At 43.9% G+C, this 19,931-nt stretch overlaps 1 protein-coding gene across 1 annotated transcript; it reads right to left on the minus strand.

Moving 5' to 3' along the window:
* Nucleotides 1-3,679: 3,679 nt before the first annotated feature.
* On the minus strand, nucleotides 3,680-15,818 carry LOC114667489 (nuclear factor interleukin-3-regulated protein-like). The gene is made up of 3 exons (XM_028822794.2): nucleotides 15,642-15,818; nucleotides 9,604-9,728; nucleotides 3,680-7,380 (listed from the first exon to the last, which is right to left on the minus strand). Exon 3 carries the CDS (start codon nucleotides 7,303-7,305, stop codon nucleotides 6,076-6,078), a length of 1,230 nt encoding a protein of 409 aa, XP_028678627.1. The 5' UTR covers nucleotides 7,306-7,380; nucleotides 9,604-9,728; nucleotides 15,642-15,818; the 3' UTR covers nucleotides 3,680-6,075.
* Between the last annotated feature and the right edge of the window lie 4,113 nt (nucleotides 15,819-19,931).

Here is a 19,931-nt window from a genome sequence, read left to right on the forward strand (position 1 = left end):
GTGTCTGGCAAGTCTTTAAGGAAAACCTCAGCCCACTTGTGTATTTATGTGAGTCAAGCATAGAGAACGTCATCTGCCTGCTGCACAGGTGGCGACTATGATTGTCCCAATTGTCAAGGGTGGCATTTTGGGGGGCTTGGACAGGAATGAGTTCATCCTGCTAATCCACTCCAAGGCAACATGGATGCACTATATTTGGTATGGCAATCGTCTAGGTGGTCTACTGGGGGGGCTTGTATGTATCAGTCCAAGGACAGATGATATCTTCGGTCAACAGCAAGTTCTAAGGGTGGGACAAAAAGATTAAGGATGGAGTAGCTGAGTGCAAGATGGACTTCTAGCACCACCCTCTCCTGCAAAAGTCTCCTCAAGGTTGTCCAGAACATCCTGGGAGCTGGCAGTCAATGACCACGACTACTTCTGCAAACCTGTGGAAGAAATTGTGGGACCAGCCGAGCCACCCCAAGAGCCATCAGGTCAGGTGGAGGAGGACAGCTGACATCTTACCACAGGTTCAATCCCACCCCTCTGCCAGACCAGACCAGACCATACGCCCCAAAGACTGTGATTGGACTCTGCAGGAGTTTGCATTATTTTGTGGACGACGGGGTCCTGGTGTTTCAGATGTTGTTTTGTGATGATGTCCTCCATATCAAGAAGACATATTTCTCCCCGTAGTTCTCCTCGGAGCCATTCCATGAGGTGCTGGAATGTGACCCCCTGCCTTTTTCAAGCCTAAGGACATTACCTTAGAGTGGTCCAACCCTTCAGGTGGACTTCCTCTCCCTGTCCTCTTCCATCATCACCTGCCAGTACCTCCTGTGAAGGTCAAGTGGGTTGAACACCTGGGCTCCTTGTACCATCCAGACCAGTCTTGGCATTTACTCCCCGGTGGCCAACACAGAGCCAGTATGATTCATTCGATGTTGGCACCAAAGAATCCACTCAACCTGATTTGAAGGGTCCACGGTGGGTGTATAGCAGGACTCAGGCCCTCAGATGGGATGCCAGCTTCACACATCATTTTGAGTTCCCAGCTGAGTTGAAGGATTCTGGGAGGAATGAACTCCTTGGCACGGAGAGAACAGGCAGCCTCCACAATGGCAGTGAGGGACTGGGCCAAACGGTATGAAAGTGTCAGGTAGATGATCTGGGCACACTGCCTGCCACTTGTTAGTCCATTCATCTTTTATTTTTTAATCATTTGTGGGAATGTGGCAAAAAATATACATGCACCATTCCCAGTGCTCGAGTGTGTTACTTTATAGAGCACCTCTCATAACGCAGGTGATCCAAAGGCAGTGTGAACAGTTTCAATGATATATGTAAGAGACAGGATAGCAGAGAGAGATGGGGAATAAACAGCTTGGGGGGCTTCAGAAAGTCACGGCGAGATGGTGCAATAGGTAACCAATAATTGTCAAAAACAGTTAAATAAAAGTATCAATTGAAACTTTATTGATCACAGTTATCTGTTTGTTGGCTTCGTCCTTCACTCAAAGGCTCAATTAAGATGGGTGGCGTTAAGTGAGCTCTACTGCCCTCCAGTGGTAAAATGTAGGTACTGCACCCGTTAGCAGCCTAAGCCTTCACGCTGCCCGCTTTCGTCCAAAGTCGGGAGATTTAGCCCAAGGTGGTCCGAGGAAATAAAATGATTAAAACTGATAGAGTGGACCCCAGCATGACCTCGCATTCGACTTAATTGGATGGATTCCTATTCATTTGTTTAACACCACCATCACCATAGAAAATTTTTAAATAATGGTAGCATTTAATCCTAAAAATTAGAAAGCCGAAAGCTAACAAACAACAATATTCAGCTGAACCCACCATCTTGATTTTCTACAGAACGTTATTCCTGTTTTAAACAAGCTGACGAATAAATACGTCATTATAATAAAATGAATAAATAGAAAAGCAATGTTTTTATTTCAAAATTGTATGGTGAAATAACAATAGCACTGCTGACTCACAATGAGGAGACTATCTATCTATCTATCTATCTGTCTAATTTTGTGATCCCGCCGACTATACTAAAATGGTTATCTATCTATCTATCTATCTATCTATCTATCTATCTATCTATCTATCTATCTATCTATCTATCTATCTATCTATCTATCTATCTATCTATCTATCTATATATATATATATATTTAATTTTGTGATCCCGCTGACTATACTAAAATTGTTATCTATTTATCTATCCATTTAATTGTGTGATCCCGCCGACTATACTAAAACAGTTATCTATCTATCTATCTATCTATCTATCTATCTATCTATCTATCTATCTATCTATCTATCTATCTATCTATCTATCTATCTATTTAATTTGTGATCCCACCGACTATACTAAAATGGTTATCTATCTATCTATCTATCTATCTATCTATCTATCTATCTATCTATATATATATATATATATATATTTAATTTTGTGATCCCGCCGACTATACTAAAATGGTTATCTATCTATCTATCTATTTAATTTGTGATCCCACCGACTATACTAAAATGGTTATCTATCTATCTATGTATATATATATATATATATATATATATATATATATATATATATTTAATTTTGTGATCCCGCCGACTATACTAAAATGGTTATCTATTTATCTATCTAATTGTGTGATCCCGCCGACTATACTAAAACAGTTATCTATCTATCTATCTATCTATCTATCTATCTATCTATCTATCTATCTATCTATCTATCTATCTATCTATCTATCTATCTAATTTGTGATCCCGCCGACTATACTAAAACGGTTATCTATCTATCTATCTATAACTGGTGAAATAATCCAGTCACAGATTTATTTGCACAGCTGGAGACTTGAGTTGTGCGCAGTCCCTCTTAGTGTAATTCACCGAAGCCCACCAGATGGCACTGTTTGAACTCATTTAATGTGACTGACAGTTCTGTCGAGTTTGGATCCTTAGTGATTCTCACCCACAGCCTCCCTGGCTGCTCTTACCTTCTCTTCTCCATGAGAAGCATTTTGTAAAAATGAATTTGAAAAAACTGCACAGTGGGCGCGTCTCCTGCTGTTTCCCACACTCTGCAGATGCGGCACGCTGTCATAGGGAGGACTGACTGCCCCTGGAGCCGTCACTTTTCCTCCAGCCTGTCACCACTCATTTTCACCGATAGTCATTCATCTTCATAACTTCATAAGCAGGGCCATCTGTTTAATGACGGTGTTGAACCGCGCACATTCCAGGAGATTAAACACAGTTATAATATCCCTGCTCCCTCCTTGCTCTTTTTTTCTGCAGCTCTGATTGGTCCTAAAATCATGTGGCTTGTCATTTAAATGGCTTCTTCTTCTTCTTCATCCCCTCTTTTGTGTGTTTTCAATTTCAAGTCCCCAAGTTAAAGTGCTGGTTTTCTTTCTGTAGTCAATGCTCCGCGACTCTTTCTTTAAACATTTTTATTTTCCTCAGATTTAGTTCTGTGATCATAAAAATTGAACATTCATGCCACCGTTACTGCAGGAATGCTGTGTATATTTAAAAATGTGACACAATGTTCACAAAATCCTGTCTACTGGCGTACACAACACAAGTTCCATTAAGATTTTATGGGAAGCTCTCCCTTGGTATTGTAGCCTGTGGGGAACTGGGCACCTCTAAATGGCAGCAAAAAAAGCAAAATGTGCATCAATTGTATCAAAAATAAGGGTTTTAATAAATCAGAATCAAGGGAGGGATGATCAAAGGGACTTACACAAAGTCAAAATTGCAAACAGTGTTAAGCAAGTTGTAGCTACTTCTCTGAAATTACATGAAGGATGGCCAACACTCCTGTCACACGTTTGTCCCCACTTGTGTCCCCACTTGTTTCACTTTGGCTCTTCTGGATTCCTCCAGCGTGTCCCTTCAGCCTCCTCACCTCCTCAAAGTCTCTGACATGAGCCCACCAGTGGATCAGGGGATTATAGCGCCCTGCCAATAACTCAAAGCTCTTCATAGAGTGCCCTCTGGTGGCCTCCCCTGTCCATGACATGAATTTACAAGGGCTGGGTGATCAGCACTGCTACTTCACTTTCCCACCTTGGGTTCACCTGCTGTCACCTTGGGGCTTGGGGGGGGACAGACTGATCCTTAAGACATTATTATACTGTCACCTGGCCCTGCCACTATCAGGTGACTTTTTCTGTCTCTGTTGTTGTCTTCATGGCTGCACCGTCCTTTAATCAATCGCCTGGTAATCTGTCACGGGGCTTTTGTGTCTGCTTATTAATTTGAATATTTCAGAAGCTAATGGACAAATAAACATTCAGGTGGGCTTTTTATTTATTTATTTATTGCTTTTTTAACATTCTGTCCAGAGCTATCAGAGGGCTCTTTGCACAACTAATAGTAGAACAAATCACTCCGAGGGGAGACACTCCTGCAGTGAATGAGTGTGTGTGTTTGTGTGTGTGTGTGTCTCAGGCGTCACCATGAGAATAAAAGAATGGTTGTGACATTGAGCCCTTGTGTTTGAACATTAGACATGCGCCCACAAATCGAATGAAGTCCCTTTAAGAATAAAATTCCATTTGTACATAAGCTGGTGATGTGAGGCGGTCCGAAGATGGGGCATAAAATTGATTCCCCTGAAGAACAACACGTATCACACCAGAGACGGCGCAATTGAGCCCCAAAGTACCCCTGAAGGTGGCTTGGGCTCGGAATTCTATGTAATGACAATTAAACCCGAGTCGGGCTCAGGCGTGGGGGGGCGTGGAATGACCCGCTTTATGAGGTTAAGCACTGAATGACACTCAGGACGGAACTCTGCTGCCATCTAGTGGATAAATTAACACCACGCTGCAAAACAGCAGGAATATCTCTAGGCCTTCTGTCACTTAACGGTACCTCGTTAATATTCATGAGTGGGGCGGAGCCAACAAAGAAAAACATGGTGGGAAACGAAAAGCCGTAAAGGGCAACTTAATGATAAACCGAAACTGAACCACGGATAGTGAAACTGGAGCAGGAGCCCGAGCTGCTGAGAGTGTGTGACAAAAAGGCAAAATGGGTGTGAAGGACAAGAAAGACGTCAGTCCCCCCCTCCTAGGGATGGCTCACAAGCTGTCCATGTTCACACGCTTTGCCCTGTGGGAGCCTAGGATGACACAATGCGTGGATCAGGCACTGATATTCTACCCTCTCGGGTGCAAACGACAGAAAAGTGCGCCCATGAAACACGTGGCTGCTGTCCCAGTTGTGACATCGAGCTGCGCGTCGGTGACCGTCTGCACTAAACCTACCAGAGCACAAGCCGCCCATTCTCAGTTACACATGCAGGCTGTTTGAAGTGGCCTTCGCTGAGGGATGGGGCGGGGTCGGGTGTGGGCGGGGCCTGGTGTCCGACCCTCCTGTAGTCAGTAATCCTCCACTCTCTGCTAGAATGTAACAAAGGTATGCCATGAGGTACGTGTTCATTTATTTAATTATTTAGCACCTTAGTAATGAGATGATTTCTTTATTTATCACCGTTCACCCCCTAATGTGCCACAAAACAGTAACACCACACGTTGCACTTGCAGAGCCGCAGTGCCATGTAGTCAGCACAGCTGTGGGTAAAGCTTTATCATAAATGGCTAAGCACGGAGAGGATTACTGAACACGGGAGGGCTCTGGCATCCCACCCCACCCAGTGAGGACCCCCTCCGAGCCAACTTGCCGTTTCTGGTATGCTTGACAGTCGCCATATCATATATACATAGAGAGATAAAAGACAAAAAGGATGGACCCTCCGAGAAGACAGCTATTCTCCAGATTCAAAGCCAGCGCCCCTCTTTAAAACGCTCCCCGTGTAAAGGGGTCTGGTCGGAGCAGAGCGACCATCATGGCGTTTGATTACAACGCCCTCCAGCTTTTTTTTTTTTGACTTTCAAGGTTGCCATATTCTGTCTCCTCCACCTGGTGGCGCCCACAATGTGGAGCTAAAGTTTCGGGTGGCTTCTCTGTGGACTCTTGTTAATGAAGCCATGCCCGTTTGTTCAATGCCCTTCCTGAGACAAGAGGTTAGTCGCTCAGAAGTGAAGCCAGCGTGATCGTCTCCTGGGCTCAGAGGGCTTTCGGCAGAAGGTGATGAGAGAAGAGCCTCTTCAGTTGGGCAACCTCCTCTGACAAGAAGGCCAGTTGGGATTTGAGTGCGGAGCTGTCGGAAGGGCTGCCAGCTTCGTTACCCGAAGGCGCCCGGTGCCGGGCACAGTACCCAGAGTCAACTGACATCTGTCCTTTGGATCCTACACCTTGTCTGTGCCACCCAGACTGCATGCCCCTACGGTCCAAGGGACCCCTCTGCTGGACACAAGTATACGTCTGTTCTTCAACTGGCCCCCTGCAGACAGTTGGTGCCAGGGTCTTCCCTTGTGGCATGAAGGATTCTGGGGTTGGCTCCACACACTCCGGACCTCCTGCTGCCTTAAAGCGTAGCTTGTGGGGGAGGCTCTTGATGCCATCCCCGGGGTCAAGCCTGCCTGTTGGCACGACTTCGCTGGGGCAATTCCCTTCTCCTATGGTTTCAAGGGACTCTGTCTCTAGGTCGCTAATCCTGGCACACATTTGCCCCTCAAAGCCTGGAGGAGAGTATCTGCCATGTTCACTGAGCCGGTCATCAAAGAACAGTGGACTACTGACGCGTGAGCCCCCCGGGGTGGAAAACCCTGAGTCTTCCGAAAAGTTAGGAGTTTCACGGTTGTCACTCAACGGGCGACCTGCAAATCCCTGGGGATGGATATGGGAACGTCCCTCGGCTGGACAAGGAGGCTGCGCCAAATAAGGAAAAGAGCTGGAGTGACCTGCTGGTCCAGGGTGGTATTTGGCAGAACCCTGCTGGGGGCCGCTCACTGGGCACGACAAGGAATGGACGGCCACTTCGGAATGATCCTTGACAAGTCCAAACCGGAATTTGAGCGCCAGCAGTTCGGTTCTGAGCCGGGCATTCTCCTCCAGGAGGGCGAGGACCCTGTTCTCCAAGACCATGTCGCTGACCCGTCGTTTTTCACGGGAGCGCTTGGCCGCCTCGTTGTTTTTCTTCCTCTTATCCCAGTAGCCATTGTCCTTTTTGTCATCCGGTATGAATTCCCTTTTCCTTCGCAAGCCGTTGACTCCTTTACGCTTGGCGGGCACAGGTCCGAGCAGAGAGCGGGCCAGGAGACCATTGGTGGTCAGGATGGATGCAGCTTCCTCCGTAAAGGTCAGCGAAGTGGGTACGTGAAGAGGGGGAAAGACCTCCTGCAGGAATTCGGAGGCTGGGTGAGGGATGGCACTGCCTAGCATTGGTCCACTCATTTCTGGACGGCCAGCTGCTCGATTCCAAATGTCCACTCTGCAGGTTGGGTTCTGTTAGCGCCTCATGTGCTCCATCTAGTGGCAGGAAAAGGAAAATGGTAAGTCACAGCCAAATATTCCCGAGTTATAAAAGAATTACATGAAAAAGAAAGCAAAATACGCCTGCAGTTACTTTACATTTGAATATGTGAAGAAGAAAAGTCACCAATAGACACAAGTGCTTTGCCCCAAAGTACCCAAACCCACCCCTGCATTCCTCAGTTTGACTCCTAGTTCTGCTCCTAGTTAAAAGAGACGTCAAACGTGCACCTGGCAAGCATGGGGGTCCCCCAAGGGCGGGTGCTGGGCCATCTCCTCTTCTTCCTATGCACGTACTCAGTGGACGCTGTCGGCCAGGCCAGTGGTCTCTTGCTGATGATACCTATCACTCCTCTCCAGAGGACCACACAGTATCTGGTAGGACCCCTCTGCCTGTCACACTGATGTGGCAACCTAGACGAAGGACCACCAACGCCAGCTCCCTGTGGCAAAGACGGAGCTCCTTGTTATGCCAGCTCTTCTGTCTATTGGGCGCCTCATCTCTGTCCAGCTGGGCTCGTCACTGCTAAGTCAGCACGTGAGCTTGGGGTGGTGTTGCGGGGGTCTCTCAGTCTTGTAGATTCACTCCATACAACGTGTGCAAGATCGGACCACATCTGACAGAGTATGGAGCACAACACCTGGTGTGGCCCAGACTTTGGTCTTGTCACACCTGAGAACTGGAATATGTCACCAAGCCACCACAGGTGACTCAAAATGCAGTGACACATGTGATGTTCAGCCAGCCAAGGTGGGCACACATCACAACATTGGGTTCCTGTGGCATCAACTCCTAGTCCAGGCTTTCATCCTGTCATATCTGAGAAGTGGCATGTGTCACCAAGCCACCACAGGTGACTCAAAATGCAGTGGAACGTCTCGTGTTCAGCCAGCCAAGGTGGGCACACATCCCTCCTCCTACCAGTTCACCACATTTGTCTCCTTGGAGCAGCAAATACTTGACATCGGCCTGCAGGGTGGTCCGCGGGTCAGCACCTCTGTGTACACGGAGACACTCATCAGGTCCTGTGCTCCTTCTCGACCACTCAGGTCTGCTCATGAATGACCTCTGGTGATGCCACCTTTGCATGGCGTCAGATTTCAATACAAACTCGTTTCAAGATAGCTGGGGGAACGAGCGGCCCACTTCTGTTCAGACTTCTGACTCCCTCAGCGTGTTGAAGAAGTGTTTGAAGACCCTCATCTTCTTCTGTGTTTCTGTCTAATCAATGGCAGCTTTGATGGGTTCTTCTAACCAAGAAATTGTAACTTGCTGGTATTTTCTTCTGAGTTCTTCACTTGTGACGATCAATTTGTCACCTTGTCCTGTCACACCTGTTTCCAAAGAGTCCACCAGACTGACGTCTACTCCATTTTGATGACCTTCTTTGTAAGTTGCTTTGGATAAAAGTATCTACTAAGCAAATAAATGTAAATGTAAAAGTCCAGGACCCCAGTGCCTCCCTATGTGTAAGTCTGGATTTGTTGTTCTTGTTGTTGTTCGGCCATCCCATTGTAGTCTCAGTGCTGCTAAGGCAGTGGAGGCCTTAGTCCTGCTGAAGACGTCCCTCTTAATAATAACAATTCTTTGCATTTATATAGCGCTTTTCTCACTAATCAAAGTGCTCGGCAATTGAAGGTTAAGGGCCTTGCTCAAGGGCCCAACAGAGCAGAGTCCCTATTGGCATTTACGGGATTCGAAACGGCAACCTTCTGATTGCCAGTGCAGATCCCAAGCCTCAGAGCCGCCACTCTCTTGTCAGGGAGTAACACTCTCTACTGTCCCGATCTGCCTTTGGTCCTTTTGGTAATGGAAGAAGACCGCGCCAGGTTCACTTCAACCCATCATGTCAGGACTAATGAACCTTCAAACAAATCAGGGATCATCTTTGATGGCCGTGTCATGTGCATCTTTAACTCCAGAGGTCTGTGACTCGTGCATCCCAGTCGGCTGCCATTGCACTTCTGCAACACCCTGCAAACTGAACTGGCCAGATGTCTGGTGGGCACAATCGAACTGCATTTACTCACTTAATATAAAACATGGCTGAGACATTTAAGCAAGTTGGATCAAAAAGACAAAAAAATTAGGAAATGCAAAGGCTGCACAACCCGGCGAACATGGAAGAGTCTATCTGTTTTTCTAGCACAGACATTTAAAATGAAATAAAGTACAATAATAAGCAAGAGACAAAGGATAAGGGGGCAAAAACAACTAACCGTGTTCCTTGGCATACACAGAGGATCAGTGCCCCCTCAGACTGAAGCCATCTCGGGGGAAGAAGGCCGACTTCAACTTCCTCATTTATTCACCCACCACAAGGAATGTGAGTTGTGGTGTTCATCTGCAATTCACACAAAGCAAGAAACAAAGAGAAAGCTGAAAAGAGGCATTGGAAAGCAGATAGATAGATAGATAGATAGATAGATAGATAGATAGATAGATAGATAGATAGATAGATAGATAGATAGATAGATAGATAGATAGATAGATAGATAGATAGATAGATAGATAGATAGATAGATAGTTGGTGGTGGGCACTATCTATCTATCTATCTATCTATCTATCTATCTATCTATCTATCTATCTATCTATCTATCTCCTTGATGGTGCGTTGATTTCTTGAGCACGATCTAATGAAAGAATGAAGTTAACAAAACAAAGAGCGTAAAACCTTTCCAACAGCGCCATCTGGTGTACATCTATGAATTACAGTTTCATTACTTCGCACTAAGTTTTTGATTGCGCCAATTTGAAATAGAAGTCCAATTTTGTTTCCAGATTGCACAGACGATTGGGAGGACGCTGGGAAAGGAGGGCAACTGACTAATAATTTAGTTACATTTCTAAGAATCATGTTAAAAGAGTTCCTCATATTAAGATTAAGAAACGGACGTCTTTTAGAATGAAAGCATACATTAAGGAGATTAATTAAGGAACCAGCTCCCAAACCTTATAATTCCTATGTTTTATATAGTGCTTTGCATATGTAGGTATGTATCTATTATATAGTGCCTTAAAAATCTATCTATCCATCATGTAGTGCCTTTCAGTTGCATTTAACTTTACAATCATTTTTTTCATTTCATACTGCTGTTCACGTTTCTCTAATTATTATATGGTGCCTTTAACTTCTTTTGATTACATAGTGCCTTTCATCTTTAGATTTTCATTATATAATGGCTGCCATCTCTATTTATCTCGTATATTTGAATCTTATTATTTTAAGTCTGATTTTGAAAAGATTGACTTTTCCACACCTCGTACTTGTTTAGGTTATCATGGGTCTCTTGAGTGGTCAGCATTGCCGCCTCAGTTTCTCCCGACATTCAACACGCGTGCAGCTCTCGTTGTGCCGTTGTGTGCCAGAGTTTGCCTTTTGCCACGTGTGCCCCCTCTGAAATTGCAATGGAGCAGGGCACCCTTTTGGTATGTACAAGTAGCAGCCTTCATCTTTCTATAATTGATGAGTATAATGGATGAACTTTATTAATAAATGTTGTTTAGAACATTAGAGCAATCTAGACGAGAACAGGCCATTCAGCCCAGCAAAGCTCGCTAGTCCTATCCACTCCACAACAAGTCGAGTTCTGAAAGTCCCTGAAGTCTTACTGTCCACCTTATTACTTGGTAGTTTATTTTTGTGTTGCGCCTCTCATTGGTGGTGTTGAGGTGGCTCCGCCCTCTTTATGCAAAGCGCTGTGAGAGTCTTAAAAGCGCTATAATGAATATAAATGCAATATCTTCTTCTTCTTTTATTATTATTATTATTATTATTATTATTATTATTATTATTATTATTATTATTATTATTCACAGCTAGTGTAGGTGCTGTTCAGAATGAAAGAAGAACAAAATGCCTGACCGGATGGATTTTCTCTTTTCTCGTTTCTCTGCTTGCCCACGCCTAACATCACGCCGACTTCACGAACTGATTATCCGATGTGCTCGTTTAAACATCACTGTTGTCTTTTGTCTAATAAGTGGCGGAGATGAACTCTTTATTAAATCTTACATTAACTCCTGGTGGTGTCAAAAGACAAACTGTATGAGCCTGAGGGGACTGAGAACCTGAGAACTGAGCCTGAGAACTGTTAATCCCCCCCCCCCCCCCCCCCCCCCCCGCCCCCACTCACACACACACACACACAACTCCTCGTTTATTGCGTAACTAGACTGTCCCGAGCTAAAAGTGACACGAGCTCTCAGTGGCTTTAAACGGCACAGCCTTTACCAAAGAAGAAGCTAAACAGGGGGGTCGTTATTGGAGCTGACATTTCGGGTCTTAAGCCGTCGGTTTAGGACGATTAGAAAGGCTGACACGTCAAAAGCCGCAGTCGTCACTTGGCATCAGGTGGATTACTTTGAAGTAGCGAGGAAGGGTGCGGGCGCTAAGGGTGTGTGTGTGGGGGGGGGGCTTTGTTTGTGATCGCAAGGGACAGCAGAGCTCGTGTCCTGGATTGTCACCTACGTCCTACTTTTCGCTGTGCGCACGGTTAGCACATCCACGACATTACCTGCATGCCTCTTAAATCATCAAAGGTGACAAAGCATCAGAGCGACGCCATCGAGAAAACATCTTTGTTTTCTCTGAAGTGCCTTCCAAACGCGGGGTCCAGAATGAACCTGAACTTATTTAATAGGCTCCATAATAAATGATAAAAGGTTTATGAAACCTCAGCCTGCATCTGATTTTAAAGCGACTTGTAAAGAGAGACGCCATTCAAGATGTAATGAAAGAGTGACGTCATTGGGGGACTCGCACTGAAGACTCTTTTTTCCTTAGACACTTGTATTAATACTGCTGTGATTTAATACAAAATAACAATTAAAATAAAAAATTAAAAAGTTATTAAAGTTTCATATTGGCCATAAATGAAAAAATATTCAAATTAAGAATGTTTAATTCTAAATATATATGGGGGGTGTAGGGGCCCCAATAAGAGATCAAGCTAAAGGACCCCAAAAATGTCAGTCAGCAACTGGCAGAGTATACAAGGAACAGACCATGAGGAGGACCCTGTTGGGCTGCATGACAGAAAGTCCGCCGGGGACTTCCAAAAAAGTCAATCAGCCAGCCAACCAAACTGACGTAGTGACATATACAAGACAGGAAATTCTAGATTTGTTTAATTAATTAATTAGTTAGTTTGTTTGTATTGTGAGGCACGGCTGGCATCCTTACCCATCCAGGATGCCCATGAAGTGGAAAGATGGAAGAAAGGCAGCTTCAGGAGGGCACTGCCTCCCCCGAACCACTTGCTGGCAGCACCCCCAATGGGTTGCAGTGGTAGTCCCAGATTCCAGCAGGGCATCATGGGACTTGGAGTTTGCTGAATCAGAATCTTTAAATGCACATCTCAATATTTACCGAGCGCCAGTCTTTGTCAGGAGTCCCAGTCTGCCCTGAGTCCACCTGCTTGCCTCTCTAACACCTTGAGGCCAGGGGTGTCGCGTGTCAGCATTTATTAGGGGCTCAGCCCCTTTCTCTGATAATGCAGTTATTTAACATGTGTGTTGGGGGGGGGGGGGGGTCACACTTTGAGTTTGCTTGGAGTTTTTCAATACTCAGTATAGCGGGATGGGGGGGACTGGGGTCTTAATGTACCACAAAAAATTTTCATGCAGTTCTACATGCAAGTCAGATAGCAGACCTGGAGGAAGATCAGGGTCTAGAAGCCTTGGACCAGGGGTGGTGGAGGGGTTGGATGGATTGCAGGTGGTGTCTCTGTCTCTAAAAGTCCAGGGGCTGGATGCTTGAGATCTACGGCTAAAGCCCCAGAGACCCAAATAACGACGCCACTTCTTCAGGTTGACTTCAGACGGTCACCTCCTGACATGGCGACTTGAACCCTGAGACAGACTGGTGCACCACTAGCATTGCTTCCTGCAGCCCGGAGTGTTAATCCTGATAAGACTTCACAGGAAAAAAACTGTTTAAAAAAATGACTTTTGCTCTTTTATTATATAGAAATATAATGGATTCTTCATGCAATATGTGTGTCATATTTTCATTATACTATATAAGTGAACCATCATCCTTTTACACTTTGCTGCTCCAATATAAATGCACCGCCAGGTTTAGACTCTTCACACATTCTGAACGTTTTGTCTTCTGATATCAAATGGCGTCCCATCCAGGACTGACTTCCACAGAACAGACTCATTAGTGTGGTGTGCTGGTTAAGCTTTGGGCCACAAACCCTAAGGCTGTGGCTTCAAATCCCACAGCCACTCTTGGAAATTCTGGGATTCTTTCTCCTTTGGGCAGGATCAGAAATCTTTAGTGTCTGGGCTACCTGGCAGGATAAAACAGATGAAGAAAACTTGAACTGCGCCTGTGAGTGAAGGCGGTGAGAGTCCTGACAAAATCAGGAAGCCATAAGGATTTTATAAATTTGTTGTCATCTATTTATGGTTATTTATGGAGTCTATTATGGAACTAAATGAATAATGGATCTTTCTGGAACCGTCAAGCAGATAGATAGATAGATAGATAGATAGATAGATAGATAGATAGATAGATAGATAGATAGATAGATAGATAGATAGATAGATGGTGTAGTAGGCAAGACTAAAAATCTAAATTGACAATTAAATGATAGATAGATAGATAGATAGATAGATAGATAGATAGATAGATAGATAGATAGATAGATAGATAGATAGATAGATAGATAGATAGATAGATAGATATAGTGTAGTAGGAAAGATTTAAAATCTAGATATACTGACAAATAATAGACAAACAGATAGATAGATAGATAGATAGATAGATAGATAGATAGATAGATAGATAGATAGATAGATAGATAGATAGATAGATAGATAGATAGATATAGTGTAGTAGGAAAGATTTAAAATCTAGATAAACTGACAAATGATAGATAGATAGATAGATAGATAGATAGATAGATAGATAGATAGATAGATAGATAGATAGATAGATAGATAGATAGATAGATAGATGGTGTAGTAGGCAAGACTAAAAATCTAAATTGACAATTAAATGATAGATAGATAGATAGATAGATAGATAGATAGATAGATAGATAGATAGATAGATAGATAGATAGATAGATAGATAGATATCTCCAAGGGGAAATTTGGCTTAATACAAAAGCTCTTTAAATAAATTAGGACTAGATAAATGCTTTCCCTGTGCCAGTGTCCCTCAGTTTATTTGGTGCCACCATCCACATTTTCTCATTTAAGTGTCTTTGCTTTGCAGTGCCCCATGGTTGATCGAGCAGAATCGTCTGAGTGATGCCCACTGTAGTGCCCAACATTACCATTAGAAACAAAAGTAACTTGTGACCCATCTGCAGCAGGCCATGACCCAGCGGCTGAGAAATACATCGCACTAAAGGACCACTATGGCACCTCCATTTGTAGGAGTGTACTGACACTGTGTGACCCTGAGCAAGTTACTTCACCTGTCTGTGATCCAGTTTGGAAAAGGAAAAGAAATTGAATCAATAATGTTTCCGATGTTGTAAGTAGATAAAGGCATCAGTCAAGCAATAATTAATATTAATAGTGTTAAATTAACACTTTAGGTCTCAATACGGATTCAGTCCTTTCATGTTTACACTTAATAGTTACTTAAACACTATTGGAGTTTATTTAACTCCAGCAGTTCTGCCTGCTGTGCCCCTTTGGCAGTCCGTAAAGACGACCCAGTTTGCTGTGTCCCAGTCGTGTTCCCATTTTGAAACAAGTCATGTAAGGCAATGCTGCTCGGGGTACTATAATTAAGCAGCTTACAGTCATCCATAGGTCGTATACATTAAGACGTGGCCCGCTAATCTGCCAGCACTTTAACGCGCTGTGCCAATGAGAGGGCGCTCTCTGCCCGCCGGTTTTCCTCCTCATTAAACGGACAAACGAGCCCCCCGGTTTGGCTCGGACCGCCGATCACTTTGCGCCTCCGCTCTTTATTCTGCAACAGCGCAAATCCACAACTTGTGTAATTACAGAGGTTATATAACGACGGTTTGGGGCCGATCTGATAAACGTGCGCGCGCACACACACAGAGGCCGTCTGCTTCTCCAGATATTTATATAATAGCGCGCGATTGCGCAAAGGTTCTAAGATTGCGCTCACTCTTCCCTATTATTAGATCATTTAAGTTCTTGTTCGGTACAATTAACTACACAAAGCTACTCGATGGACTTTTCCCCTCTTTCTTGGCCGGAACCCCCGACACTGCTTGTCGTTCCGCCCCAGTCCTCCTTTTCAGTCCCGAGTCCTACCTGCCGCTCCGTCTTGTGCGCTCCTTGTCCCAGCGCGCCGCGATCGCCTGTGCCCCTCTCCCGCAGCGGACAGCCGTATTTGTCTCCTCGCCAGATGAGTTCATTCAAGGGCCTGGCTTCACCTCGTACGACCCCAATTGCAAGCCCCCCTCCTCCCTTCTCTCCACTCCTCCGCCACCCCTTCACACGGCCCCGCTAACACCGCCCAGCCGACCCGCCTCTTTACAGACTCGGATGAGAACCAACACCCAGCGCGGTGCACCCTCCAGCTGCCGGCTGGGCACCTCAGGTTTTCGGCCATTGTCTGGTCACGAGGGGTCACAGAATAAGAGCCGACTTGAACTGAAACCAGCAGGGCACGAAAGGCGTAAAGAAAGTCGGCTGAGTGTTTAAGATGTCTTACCGGCGCCTTGCCCGACTATAAAGGGCGAAATCCCGTCGTTTGCGGCCTTATCTTTATTAATTACAGTCGTGTGAAAAAGTAAGGACACCCCAGGAAATTTTTTTACATATGTGGACGTATCAATATTCGATTTTCATTTGAACAGTGTCAGATAAATGTAATATAACTGAAACAAAAACAATCAAAATTTGACTTAATTTACTCAACAAAACAAATGAACAAATATGCCATTTCCATGTCACGCTGGTGCCCCTTTGTCTCTAACAGCTGGCATTGTCCCCTGAAGTGGTCATTTTCTAGGACTGTTTACCAGACTCTGACATCAACAGGTTTCTCCACCTCTCCATGCAGCTGTGTGATGTTTGAGGGGTCTCTTCCATGCCAAGCCCGTTTTGAATCCCCGGACAGCTGATCCAGGGTTTAACTTGGGCATCCCAGAAACTTCCATTGCTTTCTTTTCAGCTATAGATTACTGGTATGTTTAGGGTCATTGTCATGATCCACTTCTGGTGAACCTTCAATCATCTGACAGGTGGTCTCACAGTATCCTCATATCACCCTCTGGTGAAATTAGTCATTTCTAATGGATTCTCTGATGGTGAGCTGATGCAGCCAAGCTGCCCCAAACCAGGACATTGACACCGCCGTGCTGGACAGTTGCTATCGAGTTCTTCTGGTCAAATGCTGCCTTTCATTTTCATCAAACACATCTTCTGTTTCTGTGGCCAAATAACTCCGTCTTTGCCTTGTCTGTTCCAGAGGTCCTAGTCTTTGCCCATGGGGACACTTTAGTCTTGCTGTGATGTTCTTTCTGGCACACCTCCGCTGAAGATCTCATTTGTGAGGCCTCTTTCTAAATGGTATAGACTCAGATACTTTGACACCAACCATGGTAAGAGATTTCTGGGGGTCTCGTAATGAATTTTTGGGTTCCTTAGACACTTCTTTCAACATCTTACTTCCTGCTCACAAGCTGAACTTGCTGGGGCAACACGGCCTGCAGAAATCCTCTCCACTTGTAGTCGATCTTCCAGAGAGTGCAATGGTTGATATCCAATGGTTTAGAGATCTATTTAGTGATGAAAGTAGCAATGAGCGAGACAGTTCATACAAAATGGAATTCATAGCGAAACTCACAGTTTCCGTTTTCCAAAAATTTCAAGAAACAAATGACGTTTCACTTCCTGCAAAATTCAGACTATGGATAGAAGAAGAAAGGCATTTAGATACTATCTTGAACCTTTTCTACACATTAAGAATTAAAATAAAAATGACACAGGGAGAACAAACCCCTGAGTAAACCTGGATTCCAGCAAACTTTGAAAAATCCCGGCACTACAACGGCACTGTACTGGAATGAGTCATTCCTTCAAAAAGAACCAGCTCATTCTGTAATGGGATCTTTGGGTCTTTAGGCTTCGTAAAGATTTCTAAAATGTGGACAAAGCAGAAACTGTAAAAGTATAGCATAGTCGGCAGGATAACAACACTTCAAGAAAAACCTGAACTTAGTCTGAGTCATTTGTATACAGCAAGAGTTCTTTTAATATCCGGAACCCACTGGAACTGGAGAATTCTGTTATCATCTATTCATGGCTATTTAAACAACTCGTTATGCATCAAAATAGATAAAGATTCTTTCTGGAAGCTTCAAGTGGATGGTTCTTTAAAGATACAAAAATGGTTCCCTTCTTTCGTTACTCTGAAGAACCACCCTGGTAACTTTATTTATCAGAGTCTGCTTTTGCCTATTCCTTTATTGCTTGTTATTTTTATTTGTCTGCCTGCAACTGATTTACAAAGAGAAACGTCTAAATATCTCAGCTCTCTTTAAGGTCCTGCAAACAAAGTGCACGTCACCTTTGTTTTTCACTTTTTTTTTTTTTTTTACTACATTGATTGCTGTTATTGTGTAACGGTGACAGCAGAGCAAACACATGTGCCAAACATTTATCTGCCAGTGCAGTTCATGGGTCAAACAACAAAGTCACAATGGGCACTACAAACCAGGTGGCACTTTCAGAGTGAGGCCTGGTGCTTCTTTATTGTTTGGTTGGTACAAAGGTTAGGTTAAGTGAGTATAACGGATCTCATCATGAAACCTCCACATTCCTACTTACTCCTACTTTTGTGAAAACAAACCTGGAAAATGTCAGAGATACACGGGGATTCTTGTAAGATCAAAGATGACAGTGTGGACAAGAAAGATACAGCGGGGCTATACAGTGGGGGGGCACCACGGTGACTGCATAGTTGTTGTTGTTTCAAAAATTCTGATAGATAGACATCCATTTTAGTATAGTCGGCAGGATCACAAAATTAGATAGATAGATAGATAGATAGATAGATAGATAGATAGATAGATAGATAGATAGATAGATAGATAGATAGATAGATAGATAGATAGATAGATAGATAGATAGATAGATAGATAGATATATCCATTTTAGTATAGTCGGCAGGATCACAAAATTAGATAGATAGATAGATAGATAGATAGATAGATAGATAGATAGATAGATAGATAGATAGATAGATAGATAGATAGATAGATAGACATCCATTTTAGTATAGTCGGCAGGATCACAAAATTAGATAGATAGATAGATAGATAGATAGATAGATAGATAGATAGATAGATAGATAGATAGATAGATAGATAGATAGATAGATAGATAGATAGATAGATATCCATTTTAGTATAGTCAGCAGGATCACAAAATTAGATAGATAGATAGATAGATAGATAGATAGATAGATAGATAGATAGATAGATAGATAGATAGATAGATAGATAGATAGATAGATAGACATCCATTTTAGTATAGTCGGCAGGATCACAAAATTAGATAGATAGATAGATAGATAGATAGATAGATAGATAGATAGATAGATAGATAGATAGATAGATAGATAGATAGATAGATAGATAGATAGATAGATAGATAGATAGATAGATAGATAGATAGATAGATAGCTGGTCTTTGAACCTTGATCTTGGTCTTAATCTAGAGGTTGTGACTCGTGTAATGCGACCTAAGAATTGCAGCAGTGGGCTGCCTTGCACACAAGGCTTCAGGTCCTTCTCACGAGAAGTGTCGATGCAGCCATGCCCTGTAGCTAACACGACGAGGTATGCCACCTGAGGACATGGCATTGCTAGGTTGGAATGCAGCCCTGCCGACAGGTATAGAACCTGGGCAACCTGTTCTCACACAATGCACAGTTCAGCTAAACATTTTCATGGCTAATGCATATTAACTCTGAGCACGACGGAAAGTTCTAAACAACCAAAGATCTGGAGGTGCGGGCATCCTCTGCCACATTATTGGGATTTGTATCATTTGCATGTGTGTAGCCATGTAACATGGCTGCCAAGAAAAGAATGGGCATACCAACACAAAATACAAAACAAAGCAAGACTGGCAACTAAGGTGACTCACAAAGTCAGATGCATCCCTGATCTTCTCGCATCCTGATGAATTATCAAATAACGAAAAATTAACCAATTAGAATTTCTTATTCGGGATTAAAGTTCACAAAACTTCATATTTTTATATAAGCAGAAAAAGTTGATGAATAAACTAGAATGGAAGGTCCATTAAAGCAAGCGTCTGTGCCAGTGTTGCCAGTTGGAGGGGCCATTCCAGGTACCACGAGGTGAGTTCAGTTCAGTGAGTCAGAGTTCAGCGGCCGACTGCAGTGTGCAAATAGCATCGGTGGGCCTTGTGTGGAGAGGCTCTGCTAGAGAGGCCAGCTCAGGTGAACGCTCACAGCGAGATTAAATAGGACGTGGCAAGAGCCATTTGACCTGCTCGCGTAACGCTGGGCTTAGGATGGTGGGGGCGGTGGGAGCAGATTTGTGTGACATATTTCCAGTGTGGGTG

This window comes from Erpetoichthys calabaricus, chromosome 17, assembly GCF_900747795.2.
Source record: "Erpetoichthys calabaricus chromosome 17, fErpCal1.3, whole genome shotgun sequence".
In the NCBI taxonomy this organism is placed as follows: domain Eukaryota; kingdom Metazoa; phylum Chordata; class Cladistia; order Polypteriformes; family Polypteridae; genus Erpetoichthys; species Erpetoichthys calabaricus.

Coding starts and splice junctions, on each gene's coding strand:
- LOC114667489 (XM_028822794.2), bottom strand. CDS start 7,305: ATGAGTGGACCAATGCTAGGCAGTGCCATCCCTCACCCAGCCTCCGAA.